The 23,066-nt window shown below is 48.6% G+C and overlaps 1 protein-coding gene across 1 annotated transcript; it reads right to left on the bottom strand.

Annotated features, from left to right (window-relative positions):
* Positions 1 to 301: 301 nt before the first annotated feature.
* Positions 302 to 13,497, bottom strand: SASH3 (SAM and SH3 domain containing 3). The gene is made up of 8 exons (XM_054576955.1): positions 13,312 to 13,497; positions 5,266 to 5,361; positions 4,727 to 4,873; positions 3,108 to 3,249; positions 1,705 to 1,853; positions 1,345 to 1,554; positions 1,030 to 1,180; positions 302 to 545 (listed from the first exon to the last, which is right to left on the bottom strand). Exons 1-8 carry the CDS (start codon positions 13,366 to 13,368, stop codon positions 355 to 357), a joined length of 1,143 nt encoding a protein of 380 aa, XP_054432930.1. The 5' UTR covers positions 13,369 to 13,497; the 3' UTR covers positions 302 to 354.
* Between the last annotated feature and the right edge of the window lie 9,569 nt (positions 13,498 to 23,066).

Genomic DNA, 23,066 nt, shown 5'->3' with positions numbered 1-23,066 from the left:
GAGAAGTGTTTGGAGGCCTTGGTGGTGAGATAAACAAGTGGAGTGACCCCTCAGTGACCCACTTGCTGTGGCTGCGGCCAGAGCAGGTTATACTGTCAGTAGCTGGTGGAAAGAGGGGGCTGGGCAGGTGTGACATGCCTTCAGCAGCTCCTTATCCACTTCAGCCAAGCCTGCAGAGCTCTGGCCAGTTTCTGTGGTCCTAGGTGCCATGGGAGGTGGGGTGGGGAGAGGAGCAGAGCCAGGCTAGGCACAAGTCCTCTGCCAGTCCTCCAGCCCAGGCCACCTTAGGAAGCCGGGACCCCTCCATGCTGCCTATGCTGCTTGGGCCCAGCCTTGGCCCACCACCAGCTCTGCTCAAGGTGCCCCAGCCAGGGAGAGGCTCTGCAGCTGTTCCTCAGCACCTGCCAGCTCGGCCTCATCACGCCCACTCTCTGAGCCCTCGAAGCAGCCTGAGTCACGTGGGATGTCCCACTTGGGGTCTGACATGGTGTGCACCACTGGTTCCTGACTGCTATCGGTGCCTTCTTCTGCTTCCTCGCTGCCAGCTGCCAGGGGCGAGAACGGGAGATGGAATATGGGGTTTTGGGCATTAGAAGGAAGGGGTTCAGAAGCCCCAGGGAGCTCTGTGTGGTAATAGGGACCCTAGGGGTAGGGACACTGTAAGCAGTCTCTCCATCTGGGCACCCACCAGCACCTCTGCTCTTCTCATGGTTTTTCCAGGCCCAGGATCTCAAAAGTCTTCAACACTAAGCCAGGAGCGAGGAAATCTGCACCTGAATCCTCGCTCTGTCATTGCCTAGCTTTTAGACCTCAAGTAACTTCTTTGTCTTCCCTGGCCTTAAATCTACCCTTGGATCCCAAAGGGAGTGGGACCTGATCGTCCCTAAAACCCGTTCTCCCCACAAATTTTGCCTGAGACTGGAGTTAAGATGTGGAAAGTGCCTTCTCACTACACAGGGCCCTAGGGCAGAGGCCTCCCCTTTGTGGACCACCAGTGGGCATCCCCACCCAGCTTCTAAACCCACTCACTGTCATAATCCAGCAGCAGCTCTGCAGCAGTGAGGAGCTTGGCCCGGTGCTGTGGGTCTGTGATATTCAGCTCGTTGAGGTGTGTTTCCCGCAGCTCCTTGAAGTCCTCCAGGGTCTGGTAGCCATTGAGCAGCAGGGTGGATGTGTGCTCCTGTGGGCAGAAGCAGGCCACCAGTTAGGTCATTTACAAGCCACCCCACCCCAACCCCTGGCCCAATCCGGGCCTCCCAACATAGCTGGCAAGCCCTAGCCACAATCCCTGGGGCAAGGGTGCCTCCCTTGATCCTAGATGCTAATGCAGGCCTAAGCTCAAACCTCCAGACCAATGCGTTCCAGCAGCTCATGCAGGGTCTTGGGCTTGGGCCTCTTGCCCTTGCTCTGTCGGCGGCTGGGGCGGGCAGGCCCCACAGCCTCCTCAGGCAGCACATCCACGTAGATGAACTTGAAAGAGCCCAGCCTGCCATTGAGTAGGCCCAGCCATGTGCCCACAGGTGGCTTTTCAATGATCTGGATCACATCACCTTTCTGTGGGAGGAGAGGAGAACAGAGTAGATTAGGAGAGAGATGAAAGGTGGTCCTTTGTCCTCTGCTGACACTGTCCTACCCTGGCCCAGTCCAGCCCCCTTTATGTGTGCAGCCTGCTAGGCTCAAGTGGGGCCTGTATGCCAATCTTACCTGTAGTTTCAGTGAGTCATGGTCATAGGGGCTGGGAGTGAAGTCGGTGTGGACTCGGGCTCTGCCACAGAAAGGTCCTGTGTACTGGGGGGCAGGTGGTTCCTCCCCACAGCTGCCAGAGCCTGGGATGGGGCTGCAGAGCTCACTGCCTGCAGGATATGGGGCAAAGAAGAGAGTCATTTTTGTCCCAGGACAACTGGGGCTATGCCCGGCAGGTGTCTTGCAGGGGATTTGTCTAGGAGTCCCAGGGCTACATGTTAGGGAATAAACCTGGGTGTTGCCCAGTCTCACATTGCAGGGGGGATTCTGACCTATCCCCTCAGCCACCCTGCAGGAGCACAGCTTCACTTCTGAGGCCTTAAACATGAGAACAGTTGACCACAGGAGAAATGGTTGAGTCCAAAAACAGGCAAATTGGGAGGGCCTCTAGAGACCAAGTGGGCCAACACTCCAATGAACAGAGGAGGAATACTGAGGCCAGACGGGAAAGTGGCCTGCCCAAGTCCTCTCCACTTATAATTGGCAGCACTAGGTCTGTTACACTCTAGGTCTCCTGGCTCCCACTCCAGTGCTCCCTCCACCCAGTAAAGCCACACCTTGCATTAATATTTTACTTTTTTCTTTTTTACTTAATAAGGCTCAATGTCTAGTTACCTGGAAATTCAGATGAACTGTTTTTTCTCAGGGAAGGGTAGGATGAAGTTTATTTTAAGTGGTTTTCAGTGTGTGGGGTGTCAGAGTTCTAGGGAACCAGAGAAAGATGAGGGAACTTGGAACTAGCCTGAGGGATGGGAAAAGCAGTGCCTCTGAAGGTTTGCAGCCCAAAGGCTGCATCCCCTCATTTAGGTGGGGCTGCCAGAACCTCCTGCCTAATCCCACAGACATCCAAAAGATGCCAAGTGGTGCCCTAAGACCAGCAATCTGAAGTCTGGGGTCCAAGAGGCTGAGTCTTCACAGTTGGAGACTCTATACTCCCTCCCTATCCCATATGTATGCATCTAGGTGTCTAGGCAGCTGTAACCTCTAGCTGTCGTTGGAAGGGTGGGGTTGGGCTGGTTCAAGAGGGCAAGGGGGCCCTTTCTCTGCCCTTGAGCCCTCCAGGGTCTGGGTACAGGTAGTTGGAGATCCTTTATGGCATAGCTGAATTCAAGACTGGGCTACCTTGGCCAAGTCACTTAATCAACCTGAGCCTCAGTTTTCATATCAATAAGGTGGGGATAATAATAGTACTGGACCCATGAAGTTGTGAAGATTTAACATGAAGAGGGTTGGGAAAGTTCCCAGCAGCAAATCATAAATGTTAATTCTTCTTAGCCACCTCCCAGACAATCAATCAGCTTCATGGCACTAACCCAGTCCTTTTTTCCAGACTCAGCAGGTGTCTCTTTACCTACCCTACTCACCTGTGGATGCTTGGCGGCTGAGTGCTGGGAGCTCACGTTCTTCTTGCTCAGAAAAAGATAGTGCCATCTTTTCAGGGCCAGGGCTATCCAGGCTGCAGTCTGGAGATGTCGGGGAGGCTGAGCCTTCCTCCAGAGTGTCTCCCTGCAGGGGAGGGGAGATAGGAAGCCCAGAGCAGCCTCAGTTGGGGTGCATGCGGGGCAATGCAGGTGCAGAGAAAATAGACCTGGGCTTGACAGAGAACTGGCCCTTGGCTGGAACCCCAGCTCTGCTGCTTACAGGTGGCATGGCACTTTCAGACCCTAGTTTCCTCTTTTGCAAGGTAGAAATGACAAGTCCTTGCCCTGCACAACTCACAGATTCAGGGGCAACTGGGGTGCCACATGAATGTGGTTTGTCAGCTTAAAGTGCTGATGTACATACAGAGAAGTTTCGTACCAGAGCTTGGATTTGAGCTGTTGCTGGGACACAGTCAAGCAGACAGTGGCACTGAAGAGTTACTACTTTTGAGTATGCTCCCATGTGCCAAGCACATCTGTCATTTCATTCAGTCCTCATTTGAGGATAAGTGCTTGATTGTCCCAAGTCTGTAGATGAGCAGTAATGGAGGAAAATTCCCAAGGCCATGCACAAGGCCCCATTCAAATTTGCCTGACTCCAGAGTACCCTTGCCTCACTATACCTCAGCGTGGAGGTAACTCTTCCACAACTGGCTCTCTGGGAGTAAAAGCTCTCATGCGTACAGGTCACCAATTCCTGTGCTGTAAATACTCCCCACCGTGGCCAATGTCATGCTACCACTGTGACGTTGCTGACCAAGCAGCATATCATCATAGGCTATTTCTTCTACATAGAGACTATAGACACAAATAACCTCAGGGGCATAGAGAATAAATAAAATCAGTCCAAGAATTACAAAGTGATGAATTTTGAGGATTGACTGTATTGTTTATTTTAATAAATTTATTTAATTCTAAGTTGATATAATTTAAATTTCAATATGTTACATGTCATACACGACTCACAAAATTCTTGATAATTTGGCCAACTGCTGTCCTGAGCTGGTATGAGCCAGCACTAGCTGACTCCAGCATACCACTGTCTTGGAGCCTCCTATAAGAACCACGAGCACACCAGACTCAATGTGTGACTTCAGCTGCTTGGCTATGCCTGCCCAATACCTGTCTGTTGTGCACTCCCTCCATGGGCCAAAGTTATCTTTCTCTAATTTTTTCTCAGAGGGGCTCCTCTTTGAATCAAGCCTTCCCAATCCTAGAGGCTAGTTCCCAACAAAACTTTGAGGTAGATGAATTTGCCTCAGGTGATATCATCTCCTTTGCAACTTCCCACTCTCCTCAAGATTGTCTTCTCTGAAAGCTTCTGTTACTCCAACTTTCATCCCTCTTTAGACCTCTACCCCTGGTCTGTCTGGACCATGGTGTCTTGCTGCCATGTCCATGGCTGAGTGAGCTCCCCTCCTATGTGACCTTCCTTCCCATATTTAATTGAGCCTTCAGGCATGATATCTGAGCATTGGTTGTCAAGGCAGCCATGCTCACACCTTGTCCGAGCAGTGCCTGTCCTCCCTGTCCCCATCCTTCCCCTGGATCCCAGGCCTCACCATCTCCTCTGACAGGGCCTTTACCATCATCTTGCCCATCTTCCTGTTCATGGTTCGGGAAATCACGGCCCTCCACTTCTTCCCCAGCTTCTTGCCACTTTTCCCAGCATCCTCTTGGGTAGGGACACTTGAGTCATCTTCTGGAATCTGTGACAACAAACATAGGGTCCAGGAACCCTGGTGACTCTGCCTAAGTCCAGGAGTTTGGAAAAGAAAGAAGACTTTGGGCTTCAACAGAGGGTGGAGGGCTGGGAATGGGAAGATCCTGTCCCCTTCCTTCTTAGCTGCAGCCTTGTCTTCAGCCTTATTAATTTGTAAGTAATTTGTAACTAATTTTTAACTAAAACCAATGCAGGTGAGTTCTTGGGGCCCAGGATTTTGGTGGGTAGGAGAGGTGGACCTTCTGTATTAAGGAGACTTAGCCTTAACAATCCTAAAATTTCCTCTTTCCCCTCCTTTCTCCCTCCCAGTTAATCCCTTGCCAATGACCTGCAACCAGACGCCACCACCACCACCCTCAAGGAGGCTCTGAAACTCACATTATCATCCAGATTAAATTCCTTCTCGCTCACCACTGGGGAGCTGGGTTTGGATTTGGCAAAGTCCTTGAAACTGCTGGAGCGCTGGAGTGATAGCTGGAAGAAGCAGAGGTGTTGCAATCAGTGATGCTAAAATGGTTGGTTGAGTAAGGAGCTGTCCCCATTCCCAACACACACATGTACATACCCCAGGACTGGACAGAGCCACGTGTACCCTGAGGTGCCAGGACTAACAAGGTAAAACACCAAGATGTCCTTGGAGATACCTGGCTTCATCCTGTCCTCCAGCAGAGAATGGCCCTTAATGCTGGCCTCAGAGCAAGCTCCTGACCTCAAAGCTTTTTAGCTCAGTTAGGCCTCAGACTAAGCCCAAATTTCCACCAGTACCTGAGGTTTGGCCTCAAGAACCCTGAAGCGAAAGACTAAATGAATTAGAGTAAAGATATTTCCTACTAGAGATATACCTCGGCATGAACAATAGCATCACCTTTATGTAACAGAGCAAACCCTCCCAAAATCCACAGCCCGGTCTCAATGCTCTGGGCCTGCTCCAAGAATGGCCTCCTGTCACAGTGATAGCAGTAAACACATTAGGGCCCCTTGCCTGGTGAATCTGTGTCCCGAGAAGAGCAAAACACTCCCCCCAGGAGTCAGTAAGATCTGGCATTAAGCTTTCTGGAAAACCACAGTAGAGGCAGTCAGAGAAGGTGCCCACAGATTTAAGACACAAATGATTGGCAGTAATTTAGCAAAAGGAAGCTGCCATTTTCTTTCTTCACCTCAGCTTTTAACCTTAGCCGCTAATGTGAAGAGCTGGCTACTGTTAACAGGCACTGGTCTTTGGACTTTTTGGTCTGACATATTGTTTGTGCTGATGAGACTGTTTTCAGGAAATAAGCTTTCTTAACTGTATATATGTGCACATGCCAGGACAGCCGCAGAAACCAGGGTTGGGCAGGTAATGAGGGCAAGCTTTAAACAGAAGAAGTGAAGGCTGAGCTTGAATCAAGATCAACAGTCAAGACCAGAGATACACACAGGAACCAGGGTTCACAGATGGCCAGACAGATAGAGCGGGATAGACTGCACACACCGGAGATAAGGTCTTGAGGAACCAAAGCTCCAAACCCGCACAAAGCTGAAAGTTTCACATCCTCTTTCCTATGAAGGAGTTGGGGGGGGGGTGTCCAGTGACAACCTCTCAGGGCAGGGGCAGTATCACCTGCCTCCCAACATACACACAACTGGCCCCAACTCCTGGGGACTGCAGTGCAGCACCTCTGTTTTCTTGGTAGCTCCTGACCAAAAGCAAGTCAGTAATCAAGGTCAAGAGCCATACCTTCCTAGAGGATACACCAAGCTAGCTGACCAGAAACTAGGTCAACAGTCAGGCTAAGTAGCCACTACAACCACGAGGGCCTCCTGGGTGGGGCACCTGCAGCCTCTACCAGGAAGCCTCTTCCATGCTATGTTGGGGAGCCAGAGAAGGAGGCCACAACTGGGGAAGGGAGCACATGACCATGGGGTGGTTGCTCTGATTCCCATATATCCCTTCCACCCTCCTTTGTTGGTTTTTCCCACCCACTATTCTTCCCTCTTTTTCTCCCTTTCTTTCCCCTTTTCTCCTCCGCTTTCTGTTGGTTTCCTCCTCTTGTATGGCTAGGATGCAGCTGCCCCAATAACTTCCTCCTGATACTGCCTGGAAAAGAAGGAACAGAGAGAGGGTGGGCAACAGACTGGACTGTTATTTATAGGCCAATGGGGTCTATCGTGACCTTCTACCCATCACCTCTATGCCTGATTTGCAGACCAAGAGGCTTAGAGTTGCCCCAGAAACCCCAGGGACTGGCAAGTCTGGAAAGCAAGCAGGAGGGCCAGCGTGGGGCCGGAAGTGAGCTTTGTTGGGACAGAGTAAACTCACTGCCAGGCCTCCCTCTAATCGCAGTTCTTTCCTTTTCCTGTCATTAATCTGCAGTCCTGGGAGTGTGAGGGGGGCCTCTGGCCCCTGAGACCTTGTTTCAGGGCTCCCGTGTCCCAGCTTTAGCTCAAAGTAGAGGAAACTATTGAAAAGGGCCGTGGGGGTAGTGCTGGGACTTGGGCCCAGCTGGCGTATCCTCAGCTGAAGGACATGGAAAGGAATGCATAGTTATTCAGGTGACTAAGTGGAGGGGCTGGCCAGAGTGGCCTTTTCCCAGCCTATCTCCAAACTCAGGTGTAGCCCTAAATATCCTGAATGCCTTCTAGTATCTCTGAAGTAACACCCCATCCAGGTATGAGTTGAAATCCTTGAGCTTCCAAATTTCCTGCCTGGCCTCCGTTTGGTGTGAGGCTTTCCTGGGGGTCCTGCCCAGGGTGGTGGTAATACCAAACATCATTTTTCATGTTTAAGAAGAATATATGGACCTCCCGGAATGAATTACTTTTCTGGTGTCAGATGTTTCTGACTTCAACTCTGAGATGTGTGATCTTCGGTGAGGTATTTAACCTCCCTGGATCTCAGTCTCTTCATTTGGTGTCAGCCTGCAAAGGTTCACATCTTGGTTCTGTCATTGACCAGCTGTGTAAAGCTGGGTAAGTTCCTTAACTCCTCTGGGCTTCCGTTTCCTCATGGGTAAAATGAAGACAGCAGGACCTACCTCACTGGGTTGCTGTGAGGATGAAAGGAGTGAGTGCTTGACATAGCCACCACACAGCAAATGTCCAAATGTGTGTGTATGGCTTAGCTCTTTCTATAACCCACCTCCAGGCTCTTACCCAGGGCATTCCCCACCTGGAACACTCCACCCTTCACCTTGTCAACTGTATTTTCTCCCCTCCTACGAAATCAAATTTAACTGAAAACCACCCACATGCTCAACTGTAGAATGGATACATGAATAGTGGCACAGTCTTGCAAGGGGCTAGGACATAGTGATGAGCTTAGTACAGCCCTCCCCAACAATATGGATGAATCTAACAAATACATTTTTGAGGAGAAGGGGCCATCCACTAGAGTATACTATATGCTTCCTCATATAGAAAATTAAAAACCTGGCAAAATTAATCTATGTTGTTGGAAGTCAGGATAGTGGTCATCCTTGGGGAAAGAAGGTGTGTAGTGACTGGCAGGGGCATGAAGGAAGCTTCTAGAGTGTTGAAAGTACTGTTTCTTGATCTGGGTGCTGCTTACATGGGGACGTTCATTATGGAAATTCACTGAGTGGAACACTTATGATTTATGCACTTCTTTGTACAAATATTATACTTTAATAAATAAGTTTTACAAATCTAGTTTTAAAGGTACTATTCCTTGCAGGAAGCCTCCCCTGGTTACCCTCTCAAAACCTCGCAATGGCCCTGTCTGGTGTGGCTCAGTGGACTGAGTGCTGGCCTGAGAACCAAAAGGTCACCGGTTTGATTCCCAATCAGGGCATGTTCCTGGGTTGCAGGCCAGGTCCCCGGTAGAAGGAGTGTGAGAGGCAACCACACATTGCGGTTTCTCTCCTTCTCTTTCTCTCTCCATTCCCCTCTCTCTAAAGATAAATAAATAAAATATCTAAAAATCTCAAAAAACCACCATGAGGTACCACCTCACACCGGTCAGAATGGCCATCATAAACAGATCCACAAACAACAGGTGCTGGCGAGGCTGTGGAGAAAAGGGAACCCTAGTACACTCTTGGTGGGAATGCAGACTGGTGCAGCCACTGTGGAAAGCAGAGTGGAATTTCCTCAAAAAGCTGAAAATGGAACTGCCTTTTGATCCAGTGATTCCCCTGCTGGGACTATACCCTAAGAATCTGAAAACGCCAATACAAAAGAACCTATGCACCCCATTGTTCATAGCAGCACAATTTACAATAGCCAAGTGTTGGAAGCAACCTAAATGCCCATCAGTAGATGATTGGATCAAAAAGTTATGGTACATATACACAATGGAATACTACGCAGCAGAAAGAAAAAAAGAACTACTACACTTCGCGACAGCATGGATGGAACTGGAGAGCATTATGCTAAGCGAAATAAGCCAGGGGGCAAAAGACAAATACCATATGATCTCCCCTATAAGTGGAACCTCACCAACAATACAAAGATGCAAGTAAAATAAGACCAGCAACACTGAAAGGAAAAGAAATCAACAGAGACAAGAGGGAAGGAGGGGAGGGGCGGGGAAAGGGAAGGGAAGGGGAAAGTCAAGGAACATATAGCAAGGACTCATGGACAAAACCAAAGGGGAAAAGCTGAGGGAGGGGAGGAGAGAGGGGGCAAGAGAAAGTGGTGGGGGGTAGGCAGAGACAAATGTATTTGAAAAAATAAATTAAAATAAAAAAATAATAATAGAAAAAAAAACTTACAATTCCCTCATTGGCATCTTCTTCCCTTGCTTCCTAAGCAACGTTGACTTTCCCCGGGTGTCTCCACAATTACACTTTCAACTCATACCAGTCATATACCTAGCACCCTCTGGTTTCCAGGTTAAATACCTCCCCTGTGCCTGGCACCCTGTCAGGTGCTTTGTGTGTGCTAGTTCACTCCAACCTCACCACAGCCCCATCTTACATATCACTTTCAGATCAGGAGACTGAGACTCAGAGAAATGAAGTGCCCTAGGCAGAGATACACAGCCGGCAGCAGAAAGAGCAGGGGTTCGAACCCATGTCTGTGACTGGAAGCTTGTGCATGTTGCTGTGCTCAGAGCTCACAAAGTCACCACCCCCCTCGCTATAGAAATTAATTGAGTGCAATGTGACTTCAGGTGGTGTTTGGAGGGAGCTACAAGGGAGAGCAGGTGGGAGTATGGAGGAGGAAGGGCTCAGGAGGGATTCATGGAGGAGGTGCATTTGAGCTGCTCCATCAGAGCAACCAAGATTTCTCCAGGAGTTGCTGGGGATAGTTTATTTATTTTTAATTTTTTTTGGGGGGGATAGTTTAAATGACAGTGAGTTAGGAATGTTCTAGTGTGGCAATGGAATGGTGGGTATGCCAGGGTATGTGGTGGGAGACCAAAAACTTCTATGGAAAACCCTTGCCAGCTATGCCAAGGAACTTGGGCACTAGCTTGTGGGCAATTAGGAGGCACAGAAATACAAAATGCATGCTAGTAGGGGTGTCCTGCTAGAGATGTTTTGTAGGAAGGGAGCCAGGGAGATGTAGTGTGCTGGTATTGAAAGAAAGAAAGGCAGGGAGAGACTGTAAGGAGGGAACACTTGGACACTAGAATGGGAGCCTAGATTCTCTCCATTTTCCTTGGCAGATTTGGAGCGAGGTGGAAAGTAGGGGTGCGATCCCAGGACAACCTCCGACACCCTAACAGATCAAAGGGAGTACAGAGAGAGACCTTGATAGGCAAAAATCCTCCAAGGGGTATGTTCCCATCCCCAACTCAGGGGCTTCCCCAATCCTTCATGATGATCAATAGGTGCCACATCCTGATCCTATCACCCTAGAGGACCTGCTCCTGCTTTTGCTCTGCTGCCTGGAAGGTTCTTCAATCAACAGCCATCTGGGTCTTCCCTGCAGGGCAATCTCAATGATGGATTGAGTCTTTCATTCTTATTAGATTCATCTAGTGTTTTTGAGAACAGTAGGGGACAAGAGAGTACAGGGAGAAGGGATTAACATTTTGGAGACTGGCAAATCTTGGCTTGGATTTCTGCTCTAGCAGCTTGCTAGTTGTGTGACCCTGGGGAAGTCACCAAGTCTCAAGCATAAAACAGGGATACAGACAATATCTGCCTCTAACTCCCAAGGTTGTCTTGAGGAGCCAAGGAGCTAAGAGATGGGTGAAGCACACAGCACAGTGCCTGGAACCTGATGAGTTCTCAGTGCTGGCTCTTAATGCTATTAAGTCTTGTTTTCTCCACTTCAGGGCTGGGACCCAGGCTTGTTCTTCTTTGCCATGTGCTCCCCCCACCCATGTCTACAGCATGCACCGCCTCCCTTGTATGCATATGTACACATTCGACAGAGCCCTCTCACATTTATTGTCCCAGGTGATCGACATAACCTCCTAAGGTGGACAGATCAGGAGCTATCTTCCTTTTCAGAGATGAGGAAACTGAGGCCCAAAGAAAGTTAATGAACTGTCCAAGGTCCTACAGCTAGAACTTGGTAAGATTCCAACTTTGCTTTCTTGTTCCCTGCACAGTATTTTCTCCATTTGGCAAGCCTGGGAGGAGGAGCAGGGCAGGAGAGAGAGGCTTTGTTTGTCTTTGTGTGGTTTTGTGCTTTTCCTTTCACCATGTCACTTTACCCCCCTAGGGAAGGGACTGGCTAAGGGTCACAGTGCTGGATCCGGCTGCTACCTCCAGGCCCAGGGAAGATTCTACCTTCTGGAAGCATACCTTGGTTTCTTAAGAGCATTCTCAATGTTTGGGGCTTGAAGAGTAGCTCTGGAGGCTAGTCCAGGATATGGCAGGGAGGAGTTGCTTTGCCTGGCCCACCTTACCCTAGAGGACCACATGAGGTTTGCCTCTCCTGGGGGAAGTCTGGGGAAAATTCCAGAGGCTCAGCGGCCAAGCACTGAATTGGGATAATGGAAAGGAGGAAAGAAGACAAGGACTACTGGCTTCTGTGTGCTCCTGACACCTCTTCCTGAGGTGGCGCAGGGCCCTAGTGTAAAAGTGTCAGCTCTTTCTCAGACTCTTTCCTCTAGCTCAGCTCCCCTGTGGTTTGAGGCCCAGCAGTGTTGAGAGCAGTCTCAGCTTCCCATCTGCATTAGGCAGAGAGCAAGGGGAAGCAGACCACTTGCCAAGGAGAGACAGCCAATGGTAAGTTTTCTGCTGTGCACGGTTTGAACAGGCAGGTAACAGGGCCTGTGAAAAACTAATGAATCTCTTCTTCATCCCTGACCACCTCCACTGCAAGCATAGAGAAGCACCTGGGGTGAGGAGAGTATAGCCGGAAGTGGCAGCCACCCTAGGACCTGAGATGGAGCAGGATGCTCACACTAGAAACCTAAAGCTCAGCCTCTCATCTGGCTCAGCCTTGGTCTAGGAACTGCTCCCCTGACAAAGGGGGACTTGGTCTGAGCTCCAGGAGAAATTGACGGAGCACAGCAAGGGTCTGGAGCCTCTGGACCTTGGTCTGGGGCTAGGTCTGTGCCTCTTGGACCTGGTGGTTCAGGCCTGCTTTGGGATTGTCCTAGGATTCCATTGGCTGTGCAAGATGCACTTGCCAATTGCCTGGGAGAATCCTACAATCAGATCAAAGAATTAAGTCTAGAAATCCTCAAATCCAACTAGAGGAACTTAGGTCAGCAGAGCCTTCAAGGGATTTTCCAAACGGGCCTTTGCTCCAAGAAGAAGAATACCTCAGCTGTCCATGACAGCTGCTTTCCATCTTGGTCTTTAAAATCTCCCCACCATATTTTTCCTCCTCAGCCCCCACTTCTACTCCCCATCTCATCCGCTACATATTTCATTCTTCACAAATAATTTCTCCCCACATTGGAAGAACCTGTATTCCCCCTACATCCCACTGCAGATCTGGAGGCCCTCTGCCCTATTTTCAGGTTGGCCCCATCACCAATAGGCCAGAAGAGCTACAACAGAACTGAATCAAGTGAGAAGAATCCTAGCTACAGCCAAGGGTGGGGTCCTAGGAGGATCATGGCTCCAAGTGGGGTGGCCCAGCAGAACACTTTGAGTGAGATGGTTCTTGAGAGGCCATGCTCAGGCAGAAGTGTCAGCAGGACCAATATGAGGGAGAGACAATTAATATGGCCTAAGGATTCAGCTTGAGAATTGCATTTTGTGGTTCTCAAATTCTAGTCTAGGATTTTAGCCCTTAATTTTAGGTCTCTATCCCATCACTGTAGAGTTGAATTCTGCAACTATAGACTTCTAAGAGTCTGTTATGTAACTCCATTTCTTTAGAATTTTTAAAGTCTCTTTTGTACTTGTGTTACTCTAGCAACATTTGGGCCCCTGTCCCATTGCCCGCGGGAGCCTGTCTGTGCCTACAGGCTCAACGTATGGCCTTTGGCTCTTGCACTTCTATGAGTTGAGGGGTTGGATTATGCGACCAGAGGGAAGGAAAAAGTGATTTCCCAGAGATGCTCCTCACCTTTTTCTTTTGAGTGGGCTCCTTCTCACTGGCGTTGGAGGGCTTGCGGCGCAACATGGTCCCCTGACCTGGTGACACTCCTTCACTACTCTTCTAGGTGTTGAGATGTGAAGGCCTCTTGCTCAGCCTCACCAGCACTGTCCAGGGGGCACAGCATGGACTAAAACTCTGCCTGCAACTCTGACTGCTGCAGTGGCAGCTTGAGGGTGAGGGCCATGGACACGGGCGGCAACAGCATACAGGAAGCACTACCACGTGACTTGCTCTTACAGCAATCGCAGCCCCTGCTGGCCCCTAGGGAGGAAGGAAGTCCTAGCTTCAGTCTCTAGAGATTCTAATACAGACGGCTCTTGGGTTGAACAAGCAGAGAAAAGTCCCAACTTTGCCATATCATGTCAATCATCACCAGTCTTTCCTTCTCTCCAGAGGTGGCCAATCAACTTGACATTATATGACTTACTTGGGCCTTTTATCTCTTTGACGAGAATCTAGAAGCCAGAATATGGACCAAATCTTTGCCTGTGGAGCAAATGCTCTTGGTCACTTATCACCAAGGTCATCACTGCCATCACTACCACTACCATCACCCTTATAACAATCACTCCTTATTTATAGCCATTATCTTTACATTCATCAACCCTCTAGTCATCCCTACTGTCATCAGCACACCTACAGCCATCATCACTACAACAACCACTCCTGCAGTCAACACTCTCAGCCATCAGCCCTACAGTCATCATCATTGTCGCTTTCACCCTTACAATTATCATCCTTACAACTGTCACCCTTACAGACATTACAGCCAGTACTCCCACAATGTACTTACCCCTACAACCATCATGCATACAGCCATTATCCCTATAGCAATCATCCCTCCTGTTATCCCTACAACTGCCATCAGCACTGTTACAGCCATCATTGTTAGAACTACCCTGAGCAAGAAACATCCCTCAGCCAACTTCTTCTATCTGACTCACCACTGCCACTACAACCTGCACAGCCATCATCCTCACAGCCATTACCCTTACAATCACTATTACTACAACCAGTCACTCCCCATACTGATGCTCTCACCCTTAAAATCATCACTTCAACAGTCATCAACCCTACAGCCATCACTTCTCAGTCATCACCCTGTAGCTATCATCCCTATTGCCACCAGAACATCTACAGTCATCTTCACCCGAGCTGTCACACCTTAGAGTCAAAACCTCGTGGCCTGTATATTTACCTGTATATTTATCACCACCACAGCCATCATCATAAAAAAAAGCATTTGCAGACAACTCTATACCACAAGTAAATATCCTGTTCAATAGGCGTTTCTCAAATGACAATGTGCTAAGTTTAGAATGTTCCCTTTGTGGATTGTCTATGGTAGATATTTTAATGACTCCAATGACTTATTATTAATTAAAAAGTAATCCATATTCATCATATACAAGTTAGCAAACACAGATACATACAAAAAAGAAAATTCAAAAATTCTCCATAATTATCTTCCATTCTGTTTGGGTGAATATCTTTTTCTGTTTTTGTGCATTTAACTATGTGTGTGTGTTTTCAAAAACCATACTGCCCAGAAAGCAGATCAGTGGTTAGGGGATAGGGATAGGGTGGAGAAATCAGGAGGAGTACAAGGACCCTTTTGGAGATGATGAATATCTTCACTATTTTGGTTGTGGTGATGGTTTCATGAGTGTATACATGTCAAAACTCAAATTGTACACTTTAAAATAATGTGCTGTTTATTATAGGACAATTATACATAAATAAAAGTGTTTTAATGTATTTTTATTTTGTTTTATTATTTATTGGGATGACATTTGTTAATGTCACCTCAATATTAACCTGTATTAATATGGGTTAATATTAATAATTTAAAAAATTTAAAATGTTATACTTTACAAACCGTGTTGGTATCTGCTTGTCACATTAAACATAATATCATTCAGATTTTCTCATGCTATGAAATATTCTTCAACTACATGATTTTAATGACTGACGAGCAGCCCATTGTATGACTGTACCATGATTATTTCACCAGGCCCCTACTGATGAACTTAGGTCGGCTTAATTTTTTTTTTTAATTTTAGTCTTCATTGCATATCCTTAAGGTAAATATTCACATCCACTATTTTTCCCTAAGGATAAATTTCCAGAAGGGGAATCCCGGAGTAAAAGGTACACATCTTTTTAAAGCTCTCCAATGTGGCAGTTGTGAAATCCCGAGCTGGCCCTTCCCTGTTCCCAAGATGTTCTTGTGACTTCCTCCCTCCTACCTCCTAGCCTGCCCCATGCCCTCCGACCATCCATGGGTTGGGATGAATTCAGGAAAGACAAAGTCCTTCTCTCCCAAGCTGAAACCACACTTCATTGGTTCAGCCTGCCGGGCAGACCCAGGAAAATATAGGCACCCCAGCTGGCTTCCTGGCAGGTTTGCACTTCCAGCCTGAAAACCCCTCGCAGGCCACCCTGGGCCAAGCGTGTAAAGCAAAGAGCCCAGCAACGGTGTGGAGAACCCACGGGGCCTTTGGTGCCCGGCGTTGCTATCAGGGCTGGTAGAGCAGCCCCGCGGGGTGCTGGGTGAGGAACACGCTGCATGGGCCACAGGGCCTCGGGGGCACCTGGGACTATGCGGTCCGTAGCGGCCAAAGAGGGAGCCGCTCGCTCGCAGAACCTTCCTTGTCCTGGCCCGCGAGCAGGATGTGCCCCGCTTCCTGTTTGCTCAGCCCAGGCAGCGAGCTGAGCTCACACTCTAACCGCAGAGTCTTCAAAGGCGGCCATGTAACCAGGCCGCCTGGGAAAAGGCAGCGGGGCGGCTGGTGTGTTAAGGGGACCTCGGAGAAAAGCACAGAGTAGTAGTACAGCGGCATGAACGAAAAGAATGAGGGGTTTCAGCCCCGCCCTCTGTCGGTCGCCTTCTTAGATAAGCTCTGACTCCTCTGGTCAGAAGACCCCGTTCTGGTAGTGCAGGGCTCTCCTATAGGACCTGCCTTCCTCCAGATTTTCTCTCCCAGCAGACTGCTCTGGCCTGGTCGAGCCCCAGCTGACTAATGGGTCCTAAACACCCAAAATAGGTTTCCCTTCTGGGCAACATATTTGCATTTTATAGGTTATGTTCCAGGTACACAGAGCCCTCAGCTGAAGAAGTGATGCAGGTCAGCATTTCACTGAATAAAGTCACCGCAAACTTGATAATGGCCTCGCATGCAGGACCTAGGATTTAGCTCTGGGAAGATTCTCTGCTAGGCACCTTGATATAAATAGCTGTCACGGTTCTCTGCGTCTGGGAGCTTGCATCCTAAGTAAAACAGCAAGCCTGCATTTGCCTGGCACTTGTTTTTGCCAAACACCACATAAATCTCAACACATCCCCTGAGCTAAGTAATTGTCCCTCAGTATCCAAGGGGAGATTGGTTCCAGGACCCTCTACCAATACCAAAATCCAAGGATGTTCAGGTCCCTTAGTCAGTTCTCCCTATCCGTGGGTTCAGCATACATGGCTACAGAGGGTGATTATAGTTTAGACTGGGATTATTATTGCCAAGATGTGCCCGTTATAAATGTGGGGCAGGAGAGCCTTGATTTAGCAACAATATTGCTGTGTGTGTGTGTGTGTGTGTGTGTGTGTGTGTGTGTGTGTTGAGGGTGGTCTACTGATAGTGAGATCTATCTGAACCCTCAATGGGTAGACACAGAGTTGCCAAAGACACAAAGGTCTTCATAGGCTACTTTCCCATAGAGCAGGCCTCCATCTGCACCCCCTGAGAGATTCTAATTTAGTAAAAGATCAAGGGTAAGATATTTGGGCCAGGTGGGACCCTGACATTTGTGAAAGCATCCTTTACTCTCCAAATGGGCACAGTGCTGATTTGAGAAAGTAAGAGTTTGGATAGCGAGGGGTACCTACATTTGGAAAAACTTTCCAAATGATTCTTGTTCTCCCCTCTCCCTGCTATACATACTGTGGACTTCACTACAACCCTATGAGGCAGGTACCATTGTTATCTCCAATTTCCAGGCAGGAAACTGAGGCTCAGGGGGGTTCAGAAAACTGTGTAAGACACAGCTAGGAAGTGGGGCAAGTTGAATTTTAAACACAGGTCTGCTCTTGGTCCACAGCCCATGCTGTCAACCATTAGGCTCAGGTGCCTCTGATGTAGAGTACCAGAAAGAGGAGGTAAGAGAATTGATACCTGCATTGATCAGGTGTCAGGCTAGGTGCCACAGGGCCACCTTGAAGCAGGCCCAGAGGGGAGTAAAGAGGATGGGGTGGGCATCTGAGAGTTACACCATATGCACAATAGCTGGATAGCTAGGGCTGACTAAGTGGGGTGACCTATAGTGGGGCCTTTGTCAACCTGGGGAGTACTTACCACCTGTAGTACTTGGCCTAGAGGATTCTGTGGGAAAGCAAGTTAACTTCAAACAATTGTCATGTAGGGCAGGTGTCCCCAACCTCTGGGCCACAGACCAGACTGGTACCGGTCTAAGCCTATTAGGAACTGGGCCACACGGCAGGAGGTGAGCTTGAATGTAATGCGCTTGAATCATCCTGAAACCATCCCCACTCCCAAACCCCTGGTCCGTGGAGAAATTGTCTTCCATGAAACCAGTCCCTGATGCCAAAAACGTTGGGGACAATTATTGTAAGGGATGTGTTCTGGGTGGCCAGGAATGATGGGGAACAGATCAATGGAAGGCTTGTGTTCTTTCCGAAGAAGATATTTTCAATATTCAAATGGTACCACCTCAGCTCGAGTAAGTAGCACTCTTCCTATATCTAGAAATGCTCAAGCAGAGACCATACAGTCTCTTGAAAATACCTGGGCATTTCCAAGGTGAAGTCCACTTGTTAGCCTGACCTGTTAGCAGATTTCATGGTGACAATCTTTGACAGGGAGGGCAAGAAGAGCAAAAGTGCATGTGGGAAAAGGAGGGCACAGGTGAGCAAGGGACCTGGTCAAGAAGCATTCATTCTTCACACACACAAATAGTACACACAGATCTTGCAGCTTTAGGGACACTGGGGAATCCCTGGTAGCAGGAGCTGATAGGAAGGAGAGACAGTCATCTCTTAATCTCTGAACTCTTGGTAAGTTCTTGGTTTAAAAACAAGAAAACACCTGCAGGCAGCTGTGGCAGTTACCATCAGAAGAGGAGGCTGGGTTTTGGTACTCAGCTAAAAACGCACTGGAGGCCGTTTCTATGGGATACTGGGAGGGACTGGGATGCTCTGTCATGGCCTCTGTCCCAAGGTTACAAGGACAAAGGTCACTGAGTAGTCTGGGGGACAACTCTCTGGGGCTCTAGGAAAGAGAGGGAGCAAGAGAAGATCTCACAGAAGTGGAGTCAGGTAGAACTGGATTCAAATCGCTGTACATCACCTACTGGCTGTATGACCTTGGGCAAGTGACTTTGGCAATGAGGTCTAGTGAAGACAGTGACAGGGATAATGTGAGCCTTGCTTGGGGAGTGGGAATGGGTGTGTGTGTGTGTGTGTGTGTGTGTGTGTGTGTGTGTGTGTGTAATCAGAGTTACCCAGATGACCTGTATAGAGAGAGCATTCTTAGCCCAGTGCCCAGCTCATGGAAAGTGCTTGGTACTCAGTTGGTGGCTCTACTTTTTACTCCAGGCTTCACCCAGTGTTTCTTCTTTCGCCTCAGTACTTGCTTCTATATCTCATCTGGGCCCGACCTGAATCACTGCTCTATGATCCTATGACTCATAACCTTGTGTCTCCACCTTGTCAAGGGCAGGGTCCCCCAGCCCAAACTGTACTAGAACACTGGAGGTGTGACAAGCAAGAGGGACTAGAACTACTTATGTGGGACAGCTGGGAGGGAAATTAGCTTTTCAGCTTCATGGTCTTGCCATGGACCACTGGGGCTTTCTCAACTACCCATTTGACTCTACTTGCTCAGTTCCTGTTTCACAAAGAAACAAGGAAGTGAAAAGATGAGTGGCCTTAGGGCAAAGGTTGGCTGGCTGGGCGGGGCTTGGCAGTGTCTCCTACTCCCAGCTGAGACAGCCTTGGAGGGCAGGGATAGATAGACAGGGAGGAAACAGCTGCTATTGAATCTTTCATATTTTTTTTGGGCACCTAGAATGCCCAACCACTGATTTGAGAAAGTGACCAGTGAGTTGGGAAAATTCACTGCTGATGTGGTTTAGCTGCATGAAGAGTAGCCAACCCTGCTCCTTCCATGGTCCCAGTCCATGAAAACCTGGAGCCAGCTGGCTGGCAAATGAGTGAGGACTGATTTAGTTATAATTTTTAAAATGAACCATTCAGACTCTGTGCATGTATCTATCATCTTGCTCATGCTCTTTCCTCTTTCAAAAAACAATTTAAAGCATTAAGAAATGTATCTCAGTGCCATCATGACCATTGTTGTCACAGCTGTGTGACCTCACACAGCTCTCCTTGGACCCAAATTTGCTCATCAGAGGCAGTAAGGGAGTGACAGAAACACCCACTGAAAGTGAGGGAGGAGCCAGCATAGAGCTTAGTCAGGACAACTAGGGATTTACTCCTAGCTTTGGCCCCAATGGGCACTATGGCCTTGGACAAGTCAATTCCTATTTCTGGGCTGCTGTTGACATTTCCCCATCAGTACAATGAAGGGATCAAACCCACTTTTTGTTTATTTGGTCAGAGAGCTGCTAGTCAGAACTGATTATAGAGTTTGTGGGACCTAGTGCAAAATAAAAATGTGGGGTCTCTTGTTCAAGGGTTATTAAAAATTTCAAGATTGTGACCCCAGAACATTAAATCAACAGCAGGCCCTTCTAAGCAGAGCATCTAATCAAGTGTAGGGCCCTGTGTTTACTGCAGTACCGCACAGGCAGATGACCCATGAAGCTGGCCCAGCAACTACTTTCAATACAATTTGATGGGAAGCCCATGTGGCCTGCTTTTGGCTGGATCTTTTTCTATGGTAGCCATTGTGACATTTCTGAGGAAGCCTGGGCTCTAGGGAGCAGAGCTGGTCAAACACAAATTATATACTTTCTCAAAAGCCTATCTAGATTTGACGATACTTATATAAAAATTGGGTCCCAAACCTTTTCCTTACCTACCTCCAAAGGTGAGATAAGAGTTGAAGTCATGCTGGACAAACAGTAGCATTATCATCTCTTGTCTATGGGCTTCTCACTGTAACCTCATTGGGCAGGTGGTACAGATCATTTACAGGAGGGGTAGCTAAAGACTAGAGAGGTGAAGGGACTTGCCTAAGGTCACATAGCCAGCAGAACTGGGACTAGAACCTTAGAATCCTAACTCCTAGGAAAAGGGGCTTTTCTACATGGCCTGCTCCACAGGGGCAATCAGGGAGCAAGGAGGGGTTTGTAAGCCCCATTCCCCAATATAAATACAAAGGACCAATGTCCAACAGGGCATTTATCTTTAGTTCATAGGGATGGATGTCTCAAGTGCTCCCGCATATGTTAGCCCTGCTGTGTATACCCTGAACATTTCTCTGCCTGATCCAGAGTGCAACCCCTAAAGCAGGATGGTCAGTATGCTTGGAAGGGATGCTGGAAGAGAGGATCTAGGGTGGCAGCAGTCTCCTCTGCAGCTATCCTTCTAGCGTGGAAGTTCCCAATCCCAAGATGGTGGATTGGAAGGAGCAGTTAAGTTACATGGTAGAGACAAGTCAGAATCCTGGGTCTTGTGCACAAGGGGGGAAAATGAGCCCTCATGGGCTGAAAGGCCTGAGAATGGGTCTTGGTTAGACACCCAGGGCCCTCCTGCTGCCCATAGCCTTCCAGAATCACAGGAGCAATTGTCATGGCCCAAGGGCAAAGGCCTGTGAGGGGAAGGCCTTGGGGAAGTAGCATAGTGTGGAGAACACCAGTTGGGTCTGAGTTGCAGCTGACCAGCTGTGTGATCTTGGTTGAGCCTCAGTTTTCTCATCTGTAAAAGGGTATTAGCATTCTCCTTGCATTTTTCTAGAATGAGTTCTAGAGTCATCTGATTGGTTTGAATGCTGCCATTTTCATTTTCTTGATGAGTAATCTTGTGCGAGTTGGTTAATCTCTTTAAGCCTCTCTTGTAAAATGGGAACAGTAATAGAACCTTCTCATAGGCATGGGAATTAAGTGAGAAAATGCAATAATGTACACTTAAACACTTATTAAGAAGGTAGATATCACATTTAGTTTTCTTATCACAATAAAATAAAAATTTTTAGAATGCTTGTAAAGCAGAGTTCCTGGTACACACTAAACTCTCAGTAGATGGTAGCACTGATGATAATTATGATGGTGGTGGTGGTATCTTTAATTTTACAATTAGTAGCTGTCTTTGGGGGGGTAAGCATGTGAGGGAGCAAAAGACTCAGCCAACAGAGGCCCACTGTTGGGTAGTAGAGGCTCCTAATGAAGATGGCTCAGAGCTGGGGCCTTTGGATGCAAGCATCGCTGGTGACAACTGTCACAGGCAAACTAGGCTTGGTGGTCCCAAGCTGGAGGACTCCTCCACCTGATGCTTTTGCCTAGCACTCTGCCTCAGAGACTTGGTTATTTCCTCCTTCTGACTATGCTCCTCTAAGCAAAGGTGGTGGCCCCAACTTTCCTGGACCACATTTGACAAGTACCCCGGTGTGAGGCTCCCCTCTGTCACCTCCATAAGGCTTCAAGACCTTTAGCACAGGAGGTGATAGGCTGGGCGTGGCATACATGCAAACACAGGAACACTGTTGGCATGCTTACAGGCATACTCTCAAGCACATGTGCTCCCCAACTGAGCTTCTGGGAGCCTCACATCCTCACCCCCATCACACCCCCTCCCCTTCCTCCCCTACCACAAAAGCCACAGGTAACAGCAGTCTTCAGCAACACAGAAGACACAATGCAAAACCCAAAGGCAGGCTTTGTTGCCAGTTGTTTTAATTATCTAGCAGGATGTAAGCCCAGGTGGCTAACGGCTCGGCTGGGCTGGCCAGAGAAAACTCTCCCCTTCCCCAACAATGGGCTCAGAGACCAGGAGGGTGCTGGGAGGAAGGCTAAGGGATTCTCCATAGTGCCAAAGGTCAAAAGAGCTGGACTGCTGGCCCATTCTGGTCTCATCATGTCCCAACCTGTCTGGAGTTCAGTTTTCCTATGTGTAAAGTGGGGAAATTGGACACTAGCCACATAGGTTAATGGTCATCCAAGGATGCTGAAGGATTTAACAGTATTGTTGCTGTGGCTGTACTTTGGAAAGCTAAAAGGGCTCCCACATATTGGAAAATGTGAGATAGTTATTTGGAGTCACTGTTTAGGCTGTTCCTAACTTTGGGTAGGGCCAGAGGGCTTCCAGAGGGCTTCCTGCATTCCCTCCTACCCCATGGCCAAATTCCTATGGCTTAACTTTCTATCTTGTCACTTGGCGTGGAGCGCACCCAGGGTTTAGGAGCGATGGACTCTCATGTTTGGTGGAGGGCTGGTGTATGTGCCTCTTCCCTGGCTGGTCTTCCTGACCCGGAGGTGGCAGTATGCCACCAGAGGATTCAACCACCTTCCCTTCCTCTCTATCTACAGGCCCAGTAGGAAGCCTGGAAGCAGCCCTTGTTCTTTCAACTTATGGGCAGCAACCAGAAGGTCTAAGGACAGGTGGGGGTGGCTAGAGGCAGCCTCAAGGGTGTGGGAAGACTGAGGAGTTAGGAGTCAGTGTGAAAGAACAGCTCTGGTGGTTTTAAGATGGGGCTGTCCCAGGGCCATGGGGTCCCTGGGGGTAAGGTACTGCCCTATATTGGTCTTTGGGG

This window comes from Pteronotus mesoamericanus, unplaced genomic scaffold (genome assembly GCF_021234165.1).
Source record: "Pteronotus mesoamericanus isolate MK-2021 breed Mesoamerican mustached bat unplaced genomic scaffold, CSHL_Meso_final contig_40, whole genome shotgun sequence".
Taxonomy (NCBI): Eukaryota; Metazoa; Chordata; class Mammalia; order Chiroptera; family Mormoopidae; genus Pteronotus; species Pteronotus mesoamericanus.
Note: the sequence above shows the minus strand (reverse complement) of the source record. Positions and strands in the feature narration are given on the sequence as shown.